This window comes from Poecilia latipinna, unplaced genomic scaffold, assembly GCF_001443285.1.
Source record: "Poecilia latipinna isolate Pla-1442-1.1 unplaced genomic scaffold, P_latipinna-1.0 Scaffold594, whole genome shotgun sequence".
NCBI lineage: Eukaryota > Metazoa > Chordata > Actinopteri > Cyprinodontiformes > Poeciliidae > Poecilia > Poecilia latipinna.
This window is the reverse complement of record NW_015113210.1, coordinates 59,119-72,406: the sequence shown is the minus strand read 5'-3', so window position 1 is coordinate 72,406 and position 13,288 is coordinate 59,119. Positions and strand designations below refer to the sequence as shown.

Genomic DNA, 13,288 nt, shown 5'->3' with positions numbered 1-13,288 from the left:
AAAAAAAAATTAAATTCAATTTTTATTTTTGCCCCACTAAAAAAAAAACGCCCCCTTTGGAAAAAAAAAAAAAAAAAAAAAAATATATATTATATATATATATTAAAATACATTTTAAAAAAAGCAAAATGTCAGACTTTCCCTTTTGTTGCATTTGAGCTTCACTGGATTTTCTAACCTGCACTCTGACGGCGTGCTCATGTTTCCTCTTCATGTCGTTAATGTACCAGGCCACTCCGGTCATGGTGTCGATCGCCTCTTTAATAACCCCATAGCCTTCTTCATCTGGGTCATAGTGCTTGGCAATTTCCTTTAAGGGAAGTCAAAGTTATTACAACCTCAGAGAATGTCCTAAACAATTACTGCTGAGATCTTTATTTTATTTTTTTACTTTTCGTTTGAGCAAATGGCTATTTCACACTTTTGCATAAAGTGGTTTAAAAGAAAATTGTTCTAATCCTGATGCACAAATATAAAATAAAAAAGAAAATCAGTGAGGAAGTGTTTTACCTGCAGAAGTAGGTGATACTTCAGGATTCTCTGAACTGGCTTCAGAAGGTAAGAACCCAAAGGGAGAGAGCGTTTCAGAGCGGCCTGCCGATCCCTGAAGAACTTTGCTAAAGTTTTATTCCTCATGCATTCAGTCAATGTTGCTACTGAGCTGCAAACACCAAGGAATAGCACTCATAATCTCATTGAAGAATGAAAGAAAAATACTTTTTCAAAAGCTGAGGATACTTACTTGGGATAATTGTTGCAATATTTGGTGTAGATTTCAAAATATTCACTCTGGAGGAAACACAAATCAGGCATAAATGTATTTCGTTGAGGAATTTAATATAGTTTTTTAGTTGTGAGAAGGTTTTCCTCACCTTATTAACAAAGCAGTGAGCAATAGCCACAGGGTCGTTCTCACACATGTCCAAACATTGCAGCAGTTCACTGAAATACATCAATTAAAAAATGTAAAGCTTAGAACAGTAATATTTTATATCAATATTTTGGGTTGACTTAAGTTTAAATGTAAGATACTGTCCCAGAATTACTGCCGTAAAATAAATAAAAACGATAAAAAACTAAGGTAAAAACAAAGTAAAAATGTTGACAAGTTTGGATGAGGCAAAGTATAAGAATAAAACCCATCTTAAATATTCCCTCTGTTCCTGTCTCTGCTCTTCAGGTCCAAAGTCATTTGCTGCCACTTTATAGCACTGTAAAATTTCACCTTCCTTTTATTAAGTCAACATGGCTCATCCCCCATCAAATCTTTCTTGTTTTAAAAAAACTCAGAGCACTAACTTTTCACAATGTGTTGTAATCATGTTATATGCAAAGAAATACCCAGCAAAATGTGCATTGGTGAATGTGATGATATTATGCCATACAATTAGGGAAATAGCCAGCAGGTGGCAGTATATGCTTTTCAGAGAGCTGCAGATGCACTTGTTTGCGCTGGCATTTACAATAAGAAGTGTGCTGCTGTTGACGTTTGTTACGTAAACAATGTTATTTGTTCATGCAGACAGATAGTTTAAGGATTAGTGCAACAAAGACACCATTCTTGGGTAAAACACGTTTACAGTTTCATAAAAGTCAAGTGTTTGTCAAGAACACCTAAAACGTACGGCTGACTCCCGGAGGACAACTTGTACCCTACACGATATTGAACATACCACTGCACACACAGAACCCTGGCTTCCCTTTGGCTAGCCTCCTACACACAAACTCTGCTGCAACACTAAAGCAAATACAGAGCCTGTATTCACCTGCTGAGTATTTCTTAATAGAAACAGATGGAACTACATTTAATCTTCCTTATTTGAAGTCCCTGGCAGTCTTAAAAGAAAGGCTCATCCCTTTAAGGAAAGAAGGGTGTTAATGTGTTTTGGCAGCAGAACTCATTAAGCAATAGACACAAAATGATGAAACTTAAAGCCAGCTGCAACAAGACTTTCAGTGGTTTCACACGTTTACCAGTCTTTCCTGTGGTGAAAGTCAATCAGATTGCTTCACAACAACAAGCTATGAGTTGAAATAAAAAAATAAAAATAAAAAAAACAAGCATCCTCTGATGCATAATCTATTTGTAGCCTGCCATCCTCCTTGTTCACGTAATCTGCACAGGAATGTAACATCAACAATGATTTCCAGTCTCCTATTCTCTATCACGAGTCAAAACAATATTTGCTTAAGAATAATATGTGACTGTTCATATTGTTATAGTTTTCCCATTTTTATCTACTTTTCCACATCAAACCAAATTCTTGTTTTTATTCTTAATATTGGGGAGGATGATTCATTACCTGTTGAACTCATAGATGTCCTCTATATTTCCGAATAAGGCCATCACTTGCTCGTGCCCGATGGGGAGATTTCTCAAATCGATAATGTGTGCCAAATAGTCCTGAGGAAAAGGGAAAGAATGAGTAATGATTTAAACCCAGTGGTGAAATATTTCACACATGCGTTTTCAGATTCCTACCAGCGGAGGCAGCAGGTAGCTACTGACACGGATGTTTTTCTACAGGCAGACCAGGTCCAAGGTTGCATGGGGCTCTAAGCAGATTTTAGGTCACAGCAACACCTGGTTTTACAGTACACATGCTGTGCATTTAAGACAGCATATCTAGAGGGTCAATAAGGAATTAACTAAGCTGACTGACAATCACACAAGTCAGTTTCCGTTGTATATTAACAGACAGAGCCTGTGAGATTCAGATATAGAAGGTGGAAGCTGTAAATAAATTGAGAATGGTTTATTTTTCTGACTTACCTTCTCAATCATGATTACAAAAATATCAAGTAAAATATTCTGTCCATTTTTGGCAAATTTTTCACTTCTTTTGAATAAATTTAAATGTTACAATCATTTAGATTAGTTAAAAAAATACTTATATAAATCAGGTATTTTGAAAGCAATGGCTTGGCAATTCTTAAAGATTACACAAATGAACTAAGCAAGTTCAGAAAGTTCTCGATCAATTTGGCATTTTTCCAGTAAGCACTTCCATTTCGTACTCAGAAACAAACTAAAATTTTCATGAATTATGAAAACAAATAACATTACAAATAATCAAGTGGCGGGTATAGTGTAATTAACTTTCTGTGACCTTTGTACCCTACTCTTTGTTCAGGACACTAGACTTTTATAACGAATGAAGATCAATGCCCAAAACAAAGTGACCGTAAATAACTTCCTGGTTCCTGCTTGTTGACATTCACTTCACTTCCTTACAGTAAGAATGCGCTTCAATGACAGAAAATTGCTGTAAAAGATTGATTGTCAAAGAAGATCTGAAACATAATCCAGACCTGTACAAACTGGTGAATTTTACACACAAAACTTAATTTTATGTTACAAATAGTCATTTATAAAACGAGAAACCCACAATTTATTTGATAGTTTTTTGTCGTTTATACAATTTCATTTACTTAAATTCTTTATGTAAAAAAAATAATATTTAAGAATGTTTGATGTTTATACTTTGTGAAAAACTGGGATTTTTATTTGTAAAAGTTGCTACAAAATACACTGATTTACTAACTTTATCCACAATGGTATGAAATGATGAAGGAACAAAATGAGCAACATCTTTTCTGAGATACAGTATTCTGACCACCAGGCCTTAATTGGGGTCTTAGTTTGCTTATGCCTTGGGCCAGCTCAGTAAACATGAAGCTCATCTTATCTAGCCGTTTCAGTTTTGGAGATAATTTCACTAAGATTAAAAAAAAATAAAAAATAGTAGTGCTTAGGTTTCCTAAAGAAACATTATTTGAACAAAAAGCTTAAAATAATTTCTATTAATCTAAAGCATAATATTGTAATTGGAAGGTGAAGCTCTGCTCCTGTCTCAAGTCTTTTTCTACCAGTAAAAGATTTTCCACCATGACTTTCCTGTACTTCGTTCAATTTTTCTTCCCTTCAACTCTGACCAGCTTCTCTGCTCCTGCTGGAGTGAACCATCCTCACAGCATGGTGCTGCCACCACCAAGTGATGTGATCATAGTAATGTGTAGTGTTAGTTTTTTGCAAGTAGGATAAAATGTTGAATTTTGTTCTTATATGGTCAGATCACCTTACTCTGCATGTTTGTTTAGTCTCTAATGTTACCTAAACCTCTGAGACTCCTAAAGATTTATTCAGTGCACTAGAGAAGACATATTGAGCAACAAGAAGGCAGAATTTCAGCACAGGCTACTTTCCTTAAATGAAACCCATCTCCCTCTGGACCTCCAGAGTTTATTAAAAGTAGATAAAAATAACAAAAAATGCCATGGACATAGCATGCCAACATCTGTGATTTCCCCCACCTCATCGTATTTGGTTAATGGCACACCAAGTGGCATGCAAACATCACCAAAAAAGGTAAAGAAGTGGGCTAAAAAGGAGCCTAAACAAATATGCAACAGCTCAATAAAGAATGCACAAGTAAACACCTTGAACACACAAGCAGCCTCCTGGATAGAGAGCTGCAAAACACATCTACAGCTTACAGGCAATGAATTACTGAATGAGCTGCAGCAAAAGGTCTCTAATATACATATAAAAAAGGTAAATCCACCACAAATGTGACCTTTGGCATACAATGAAATTTAAAGTTTCGTATCGTCTGGTGCTACAAGCTGTTCTTTATTATAGAACAGGGACGGCCGGTTAGGGGGCTGTAACACTGATATGGGTAATATAAATCATCGTTTAAGAGTGTAAGTGAAAAAAAGAGCAGCCAAGTATTTCCACACACACACCAGCAACCAGAATGATTGCTCTGGGTGTGTCCTGGCCAGTTGTTGGGGACGTATTCCAGCGTGTGGAATCAGCTGGGGTCAACCAGCTGCCTTTCAAATCTGGATCCCACGGACGCAGCTGAGACCGAGCCTGATAAGGTGGATCTCACAGACACATCAATATGTCAAACAGCTGCTCATGACTTCAGTGTCAGTATTTGGCTTTCTAAACAACAACAACAAAAAAAGACACACACACACACACAAAACCAAACTGAGAGGAAACATTTTCACATGTCTCTGTCAGATCTAAGGCTCGGTGTGAAATTAGCTGCATGGAATCAAAATGATTGAAGCCAGGCTGTAATCATAAAAGGACAGAGGCTTCATTTGTGCCCAGTCGTGTTCCCACACTAGCCTATGGAAATCCCAACTGCACTCGTTTCATCTGTGTTATTTCTTCAGCTGGTGGATAGATGGGGGTGTTTGTGTTGGCCGGGGCAGCCGGAGAGTTCAGGCGAGGCAGGAGTTTGCAGCGGGGGCCTGTATGACCAAGACCAGGCTAAGCTGCTGCTGCTGCTGTCAGCTAAAATAGTTACAAATCCTAGAAGTGTCTGTCAGGAGCGAGCCATTACTCAAACTTGATCTAGGGCAGTGCATGCTCTCCGAGCAAATGTTAGACGCCAGCACCGTCTGAGACAAGGTGAGGAGGGGTGCTGGCTCTTTTACTGCCATTCAGTCTCAGAAATGCCTCACATGTTAAAGCCATTACCATCTTCAGACTTTGTAATGGTCCCGAAAAGAAAAGAGTAAAGACCGATGGAAAAGGAGTTTTCTTTTCTGGAAGCAATTGCCAGTGACTATGAAAGTAGAAAATGTGATAATTGAGTTGTAAGATCATCACCACCCCATTTTTTTTTTTACTCTTCTCATTTTTCAAAGGAGATTTTTACAATCTCAAAGCACATAAACCTAGCCGCTGGTGATGTCTGCACTAGGAACCCCCCATTTCAGTCGAAATATGAGCGCTCGATCTATAAACCCAGGCTGCACAGGCTGTAAACTTTCACTGCACTGTAAATACACAGTGTTTATGCAACAAAGCCAGTCCAGATCATGAACTGCTCGTCAGCTTTCATCTTTATAAACAAGAAAACCTGTAAGCAAAGAGAGAGCAACAACCAGATGTCTGGCATGCATTTTTGTCCACTGGCTGATCTATTTAGAAAGAGGGAAAATCATATTGGGGCTTTGAATGAGGAAGAAAAATCCAACAGAGGGTTCCAAAACACTTTTAATTCACAAACAGCTGCCTGGAACACAGGAGACATTATTCCCCTTCCAAGAGACTGAGTGGAAGCTCTCTGCACCGGTGTCTGGCTTTTCAAATTCAATATATTACTTCTAATGAGGACTGCAGACATTATGCCACAGTCGAGTGCCAACGTGGGTCAAATACACACAAAATACATACTATTGGCAGCAATATAAAATGATGGCTCAACATGAATACAATCTCCCGTTAAAGTTCTCACACCACTTTATTGGAATTATAGGTAACAGACTATAATTATCAAATTTTAGCAAATTCATTCATAGTTTTCAACATAAAGAAACTTGGGGACATATGTGCTCTGCTTCATCCTTCAATAACATCCAGTGCAGCTTTCAGAAGTCACCTTGTTGCAGTAAATTAGACATCACCTTCACCTCAGCATAAAACAAGTTATTCTACAAGTATGAAGGCCTCAGAGGTTTGTTGAAGGACATTAGTGACCAAATGGCGTCATGAAGAACAAAAAAAAAAAAACACACACCAGGCATCTCTAGAATAAAGCAGAGGTTAAAAATCTATATCTTAAATTTTTAGAATATCATGAAGCACTATACAATTTATCATCTGAAAACAATAAGTGTGACACACCTACTGAGAAATAGCCACCCAGTTAAACTGACAGGAAGAAGAAGGGGCAAGGAGATTAACACTACATGCAGAACATGAATCCAGAGCTCAGGTGGGAAAATCTGCTGGCAGGACAACTGATGACCATGCACAAATCTGGGAAAGGAAGGAAGAAAAGCCATTGCAAAAATAAAGTCTCAAGTCCTGCAGGGAACACGATGAACGGAAAAGCTGTTGTTGGGTAAAAGCAAAATTTAACTGAGGTTAAATCTTAAACTCTATACGTGGTAGGAAACTAACGCTGGAAGTCACCATGAACACACCGTTCCCACTGGTGGTAGCAACAATACGCTGTGGGATGCTTTTGTTTAAGCGACCAAGTTGGTTAGAATTGATGGAAAGATGGATGGACCTTAAAAAAAAAAAAAAAAAAGGTAAATCCTGGAAGGAAATGTGTTAGAACCTACAAAAGCAAGACCTGGAATAAAATAGTATAACACACATTAAGTTTGAGTATAAACTCACCTCCACTATGCTGCTAAGGTCTGTGACGTACATGCGTTCCGTCTCAATAATCTCCATGACAACGCGGTCCACATAGGTAAGCTTTGGGTTGGGCGCCATAGTGTCTGTGACAACAGGCGAAGCGGTCATGTGAAGGAATTTACCCCTCGCCAGTCTGCTGGCAGAGGCGTTGTTGTTCCTCTGGTTGTTGATCACACAGGCCTCCAGATGCCGCCGCCAGCCGCCACCAGAACTTTTGAGGCGAGGACTCTGACTTCCAGCCTGCCCGTTGGTGCCTTGTGTTGGGCTCAGTTCCAGGTCTATGTGTTCCTTGCTTGATAGGGGAGTTGTGATAGAGGACGGAAGTGCTGCCGTACTTCCAAAAAGGCTTTGACTATCAGCGGACGAACCAGAGGACAAGGTGGACACCAGGCTCACGGGACGTTCGCCCTCTCCGTCCAGTGGCTCCACGCATATCTGGCTGTAGTAGTCTGGGCCAAAATCTATGTTATCCTTGACATGGTCGCTGGTGGAGAGGGGCGATGACAACTGAGAAGATTCTGGGAACAACACAAAATGTAGGTGTCAATATCTGAGAAAGGTAAACAGGAAAAAAAAAAAAACACTGGAAGTAGAGAAGGGTGCAAGATTTGATCACATTTACAGCATCTTCTGTAATGCCAGTCCTGGTTAAGAGGTCTAAAACAAGCTCTATGATGTCAGTGTTTTCTACATTATTTTACTCCTGTAGCATTTCGTACTCTAGTAGTTTTTGGTCGTTTCTTAAATGACATTTTTGGGCGTGAAACAAGGATGTTAACCTGCATACTGCAGTGCGAAATACTAAAGGACTAAAACGTATGCCTTGGGAATGTTTAGTCAAATTGGCGAAGGAGCAAATTGACTCATAGTTGACTTCAATAGACACCTGGACGGCTGATTATGCTATTGTGTTTTATCCATTTGAACTTTCATCCAACATCTATTATACTCTTACCCTGGAAGTGGAAATGTTGGCAGTCATTTGGAAATCTGTGAGTTAAGATACAGATCTACATTTTCTAGGTTACCAATAGAGGCGCCAATGTTTACCTTTACAGATGCAAACTATGCTAACATGCTACTACAATTTTGTCTTTGTTTTAAATGTGCAGTGACTGCTTCCACTGTGGGAAGTAGTGAGCGCTAATATCAGGAAGGTTGGAGAATTAAAAATTTGTTTAAAAATCTGAGTAACCAAAATTAGCATCAGCAAGTCAAAGATTTGCAAAAACCCTAGATTGGAGGTTGCCCACAAATATCTGATCACTGCATCTTTAATGCTAATGTCATTGAGCCTCAATAAAATGTTGCACTGCTCAAGCTGCATTCAGATACCCAAGATAATAACAAAATATCAAATATATGCCAGTTGTTTACATTCTGAAAACATTGATATTTCAGACTCTGCAAAAGACAGCCAAGAGCTCTGCCTGTCTACTCCCAGGCTGAAACAAGGAGCTGTATTTTAAAGTATTTTACAGTAAAAGAGCTGCCACAAATCATTACTGACATGGCCTAATTGCAACACTGAACAGTCGATGGAAAACTCAGCCATTTCCTCTTGTTCTCCAGACTACTGAAGGTTGAAGCTTGGATAAACAGAGCACGGGAAGCTGATGAGAGTTTAAAAAAAATACAGGGGTAAGGAGACAGAGTGTTGTTTATATGTTTTTATAGAACTATGTCTGAATTTAAGAGAAATTTAATCCATATTGTGTTTCACTCCCTTCCTGTCCAGATGGGGACTTTTCCTTAGAAGCATTTCCTAAATATGTGAAATAATACCAGTGTGAGAATGGAGCACTGAGCAGCCACTGTGCAGAGAGCTGCACTTCCTTAAAGGCCAAAAAAGGCCAATACCATTCTACCAAGTTAAAGAAGTGGAGCTTTGTCTGTTCATTTAGGTTCAGCCTAATAAATAAAAATCTATGTCGCACAAACCATCATTAAGCTAATCAGCGAAATGAGGATAATGCCTTGCAGATGTTTTTTTTTTTTTTTTTTACAATTTTACTCCACGCGATCGCTGACAAGTTTTCAGCATCAATCCAATCCTCAATTGTATGTCTTTGGGTCAACCAGCCACAACTGTCACTTTATATTGTGAAAAAATAAACCGGTTTGATATCTGGAGTTCACCTCTGTGCATAGAACTTCAAATATTTTTTTTGTATTTAGCTTCAAAGACAGGAAAGTGGCTACAGCAGTTTAATGTGTACCTTACATGAGAACACTAACTTTCTTTTTCTTCATGCAGATTCACACACTTCCACCCCTTGGCATCCCTAATCTTTTCCATGAGTCAGTCAGTATTGAGCTCATGTTGTTCACAGTGGAGTACTTGATCCGCAGTCCACACCAAAGCTTCCCAGCAGCAGAGTTCCCATGAACAACCTCTCTGGGAGAAACGGCCGAGTTGGCAAGCAGACGTCGACCACTAGAGAAGGCCGTTTACGCTCTGTGACAAATCACATGACTCGTGGTGTAAAGGGAGTATACCGACATGAGTTAAAACAATGCATCTGCTTCTATTGATGCGTTTGGGTTTGAGTCTGCCATGTGAAAACTGCTTCCTCTTTCCATGGCTTCCTCCCACCCAATGTTCCTCTCGAATAAAGCTGCAAACACGGCCAAGTAGAAAGCAGTCAGAGGAACAGAACATCCCAAGTTTAAAGCCTGTATTTATACACTCAGATACCATTCAAAAGAATAACTGCGTCACTTTTGCATGACCAGAGTTACAATGCATGTCAAGCATTGCGGTAAAGGTGCAAACACACTCACGACGTATCTATAGCCAGAGCACACTCTTGAATTAAGGACAAGGTTGACCTCTGCAGCGGCTTTGATTGACCACTTCAGATACAGGCTCCACAGGCAGGAATTATCTACAGCTGATACCACACAGACCGCACGTTTTGTGGTGGACCAAGAGCTGCCCATGTGAAAACAAGCTGCGCAAAGGAATGCAAATGACCTGGTTATCTTGGAAGAGCTGAATGCCTGGTTCTGTGCAAAGCAGTGCAAGGCGTTTCCAGCCTGCTTGTTGTTTTGAAAAAAAAAAAAGGAAGAAAGAAAAAAAAAAGATGAGGTCATTTACAAAGCCCTCTCCATCCCCTGTGGCTTCCTCTATGTCAGGATTTTTCTTTACACTTTTAAACAATAAACAATAGAGGGGATAAACTAACTCCACACACTGGAAAGTATCTGTCTTTATTTGCTTGGTACAACTCACATGTGGAGACATTTATTACTAATCTCTGAGGGATCTGTACACAGAGTGGCAAAGAGCATTCCTGTTACTGTGCCACCTTGCTGCAAGATGTGAAGAGCAGGGTACTGTGTGGGTCCAACCAAAGCCCTGACATACTCACAAAATTGCAACCATGTTGTATTTTTGCACAGTTCTTTATTTTGCTGATACTAATCTGAAAGACAACATATCCAACTGTGATTCTGTGCTCCAGTATCTTTGCTTTCTTTTGTTAGGTTGATTGTTTTTGGAGCCTTTTTGATATAAACAGACCTTGGAGCAACAAATTAACCCACAGTCATTTTGTTAAATGTTGAGATAAAAATAAAGCAATATTTTTTTTAATTAATAAATATTTAACTACAAATTACACTGATGTGAAAGTATCACTTTTAAGGCAAGAATGGCAATCATTTTTCTACAAACAGCAGGAAAACCAACCATTCATTCATAATTGTATTTTCAGCTTAATTAGATATTAGATATAACAGTCAATAAATTATTTTAGAAGTTGTATGGATGTAAATAGTTCTGATTTAAGAAATGCACTCCTCCTGGTCAAAAACCACCAATCAGAGCAAGGAGGAGGGTCTTAGTGCTGTCAATCAAATACATGTAAGTGCTGCTAAACAATTTACCGTTCCAGATAAACAGTTTATCTGCCATCATCGGTGGATAAACTAGCTTGAGAATGGGGGAAACAACATAGTGGCAGTTTCAACTAATAAGTAAAACACTTATTTTTTTTTCATAAAAGTTACATACTTTTAGGTATTTATGTGTAAATGTGTACAAAAATATCTACTTAAATATTTACATGTACACATAGTGCATGTGTTAAGACCAACGTAAGACGCTGGATAGGTTGTGTAGTGGAGGACAAAAGGATGGCAGGACATAGTCACACAGGACACTCGCAACAGGACTGGATGGAGACAGAAGAGTCATGGCGTGAACCTCATATAGACAACCTCATATAGGGGTAGTATTAAATACATTTCTAATTCTTTTACAAAAAAAATTGATTTTTACTAAAGCTTAATATAGAAGAAAGATGGGGGAGAGAGGATGGTAATTACATGGTCATGCCACTGTATAACTGTTAGCCGAGTCAAGGCCAAAGGGATTGTACAGCAGTTAGATAACATTCTACTGATCAACTTTTTTCAAACCTTAAGACCTTAAGCCATCAGTGCTGAAAAACCAACTATTTTTAGAAGGATGATAGTTAAAATTCCTGAAAAACTCCTCCAACCTCTCATTGTAATTCTTGAAATTCTCTTTGTTCACTGCCAGAGTATGTTTAAAATTTACAGATAAAGGTATGTGAAGAATGGAGCACACACACACACACACACACACACACACACACACACACACACACCTATTTTGGACTTTTAGATCTCCATAGCAACATATTTGAATTCCTCTGCAGCTATAGAACTACTAATCAATTATGTTATTTTAAAATATTACTTATAACCTGAAATGGTTCTTTTGTACTCCTGTCATCTAGTGATGCTGAGATGAGCTTCACCAGGACAAAGCAGGTACAAAATGGGTCTTTTTTTTCCATAACTAAGAGCAAAGGGCTGAGTGATTAATCAGTCTAGACCTAGTAATGTTAGGTCTTCACTTACTTTCCTTTCAGACTGTTAACAGCACAGACATTTCATAAATATGTCTGACTCTAACACCATAGTCATATGCATACCAAGCAAAGTCTTATAGGGCAGACTGAGAGATGAATAGAAACATTGAAAGAAACACTCCAACACCTGGTCATTAAATTTTTTTTCTTCCCCAAAAAGGTTGTTGTCACATGAACAGGATGGATGATCCCTGTCTGAAGCTGTCGGTGAAACAAAGACAAAGAATCCTTTTATTTTAGAAATTCTTCAGCTTGACTAAATGCTGGCTTTGCATTCCTTGTTAATGACAGACACTCAGAGAAAAACAATAATATGTTTTTGCAACAAGCCCCAGTGACTTGATCTGGGATACATCAACGTGTCTCCAGTGACTTGTCTGCAGCTGAAGTTTAACACATCCCCTGACAACGCGATAAGCCACAGCTTGCAGCGCTGACGTTAACTGGTAGTTGCACAACACTGAAATGATAAGACTTGCTTTCTCTGATCGGATCATGCAAACCTCTATGCAGATGATCATGCAAAATACATGCATAAGGAAAACAAAATTTAGCTTTCTCTGGCATTGGAAATTGCCATAGTCTTGTGCCTTACATGATGGGATGCTTTAAAATTAACTTTTTTACGGTGTAACGTGTTTTTGACAGGGAATAGCTATCAAAACATGAACAAAAGTCATCATAAAGTCTGCTTAATTTCATAGCACAATTCCTAGAAAACTGAAAAAGTCAATGGATCAACAGACTATGATAATCTTTAAGATGCATTAATATTACAGTACTATGAAAAAAAGTATTTGCCCCATCACAGTTATCTTCTGTTTTTTTTTGTCATTTTTCAGATTATCAAGAATTTTTTTTATGTCAGAGAAAAACAATCAGACTGAATAGAAAAGCAATTTTCTCATAATGATTTTATAAATTAAGAAAAAACCACAAGCTGAACCAACCTGGTCCAATATGAAAAAGTAACTGCACTCTAAATCTAATAACTGCTTGTACCAACCTTTGCGGCAACAACTGGTGCCAAGAGAAAATGTGTACCTGTGTTCATAAACAATTAAGAATCTTTTGCTAAAGACCAGATTTTCTGGTTTTATCATGGGAAGTCATCCTGATCTTGGTCAGCTTCAGGGTTATTTTTGTTGAAATCATTTTCTTTATTTTCTTTTTCTTTAAATGCTTTGGCAGTTTTACTCCAGCAGGG

At 38.4% G+C, this 13,288-nt stretch overlaps 1 protein-coding gene and 1 long non-coding RNA gene across 6 annotated transcripts in view; one reads left to right on the top strand and one right to left on the bottom strand.

Moving 5' to 3' along the window:
- LOC106953629 (pleckstrin homology domain-containing family G member 3-like) overlaps positions 1-13,288 on the bottom strand; it is a 40,999-nt gene that overhangs the window by 14,411 nt on the left and 13,300 nt on the right. For all 5 annotated transcript variants that reach the window (XM_015042526.1, XM_015042525.1, XM_015042523.1 and 2 more), the window contains exons 3-8: positions 7,157-7,695; positions 2,304-2,404; positions 873-942; positions 743-789; positions 511-661; positions 179-310 (exon numbers count right to left, since the gene is read on the bottom strand). In XM_015042526.1, coding sequence (XP_014898012.1) covers positions 179-310; positions 511-661; positions 743-789; positions 873-942; positions 2,304-2,404; positions 7,157-7,695 — 1,040 coding nt within the window. The remainder of the gene's footprint in view (positions 1-178; positions 311-510; positions 662-742; positions 790-872; positions 943-2,303; positions 2,405-7,156; positions 7,696-13,288) is intronic.
- Positions 7,625-10,299, top strand: LOC106953633 (uncharacterized). Its single transcript, XR_001426238.1, has 3 exons — positions 7,625-7,713; positions 8,579-8,818; positions 9,435-10,299. It is a non-coding gene; the product is annotated as an uncharacterized LOC106953633 (long non-coding RNA).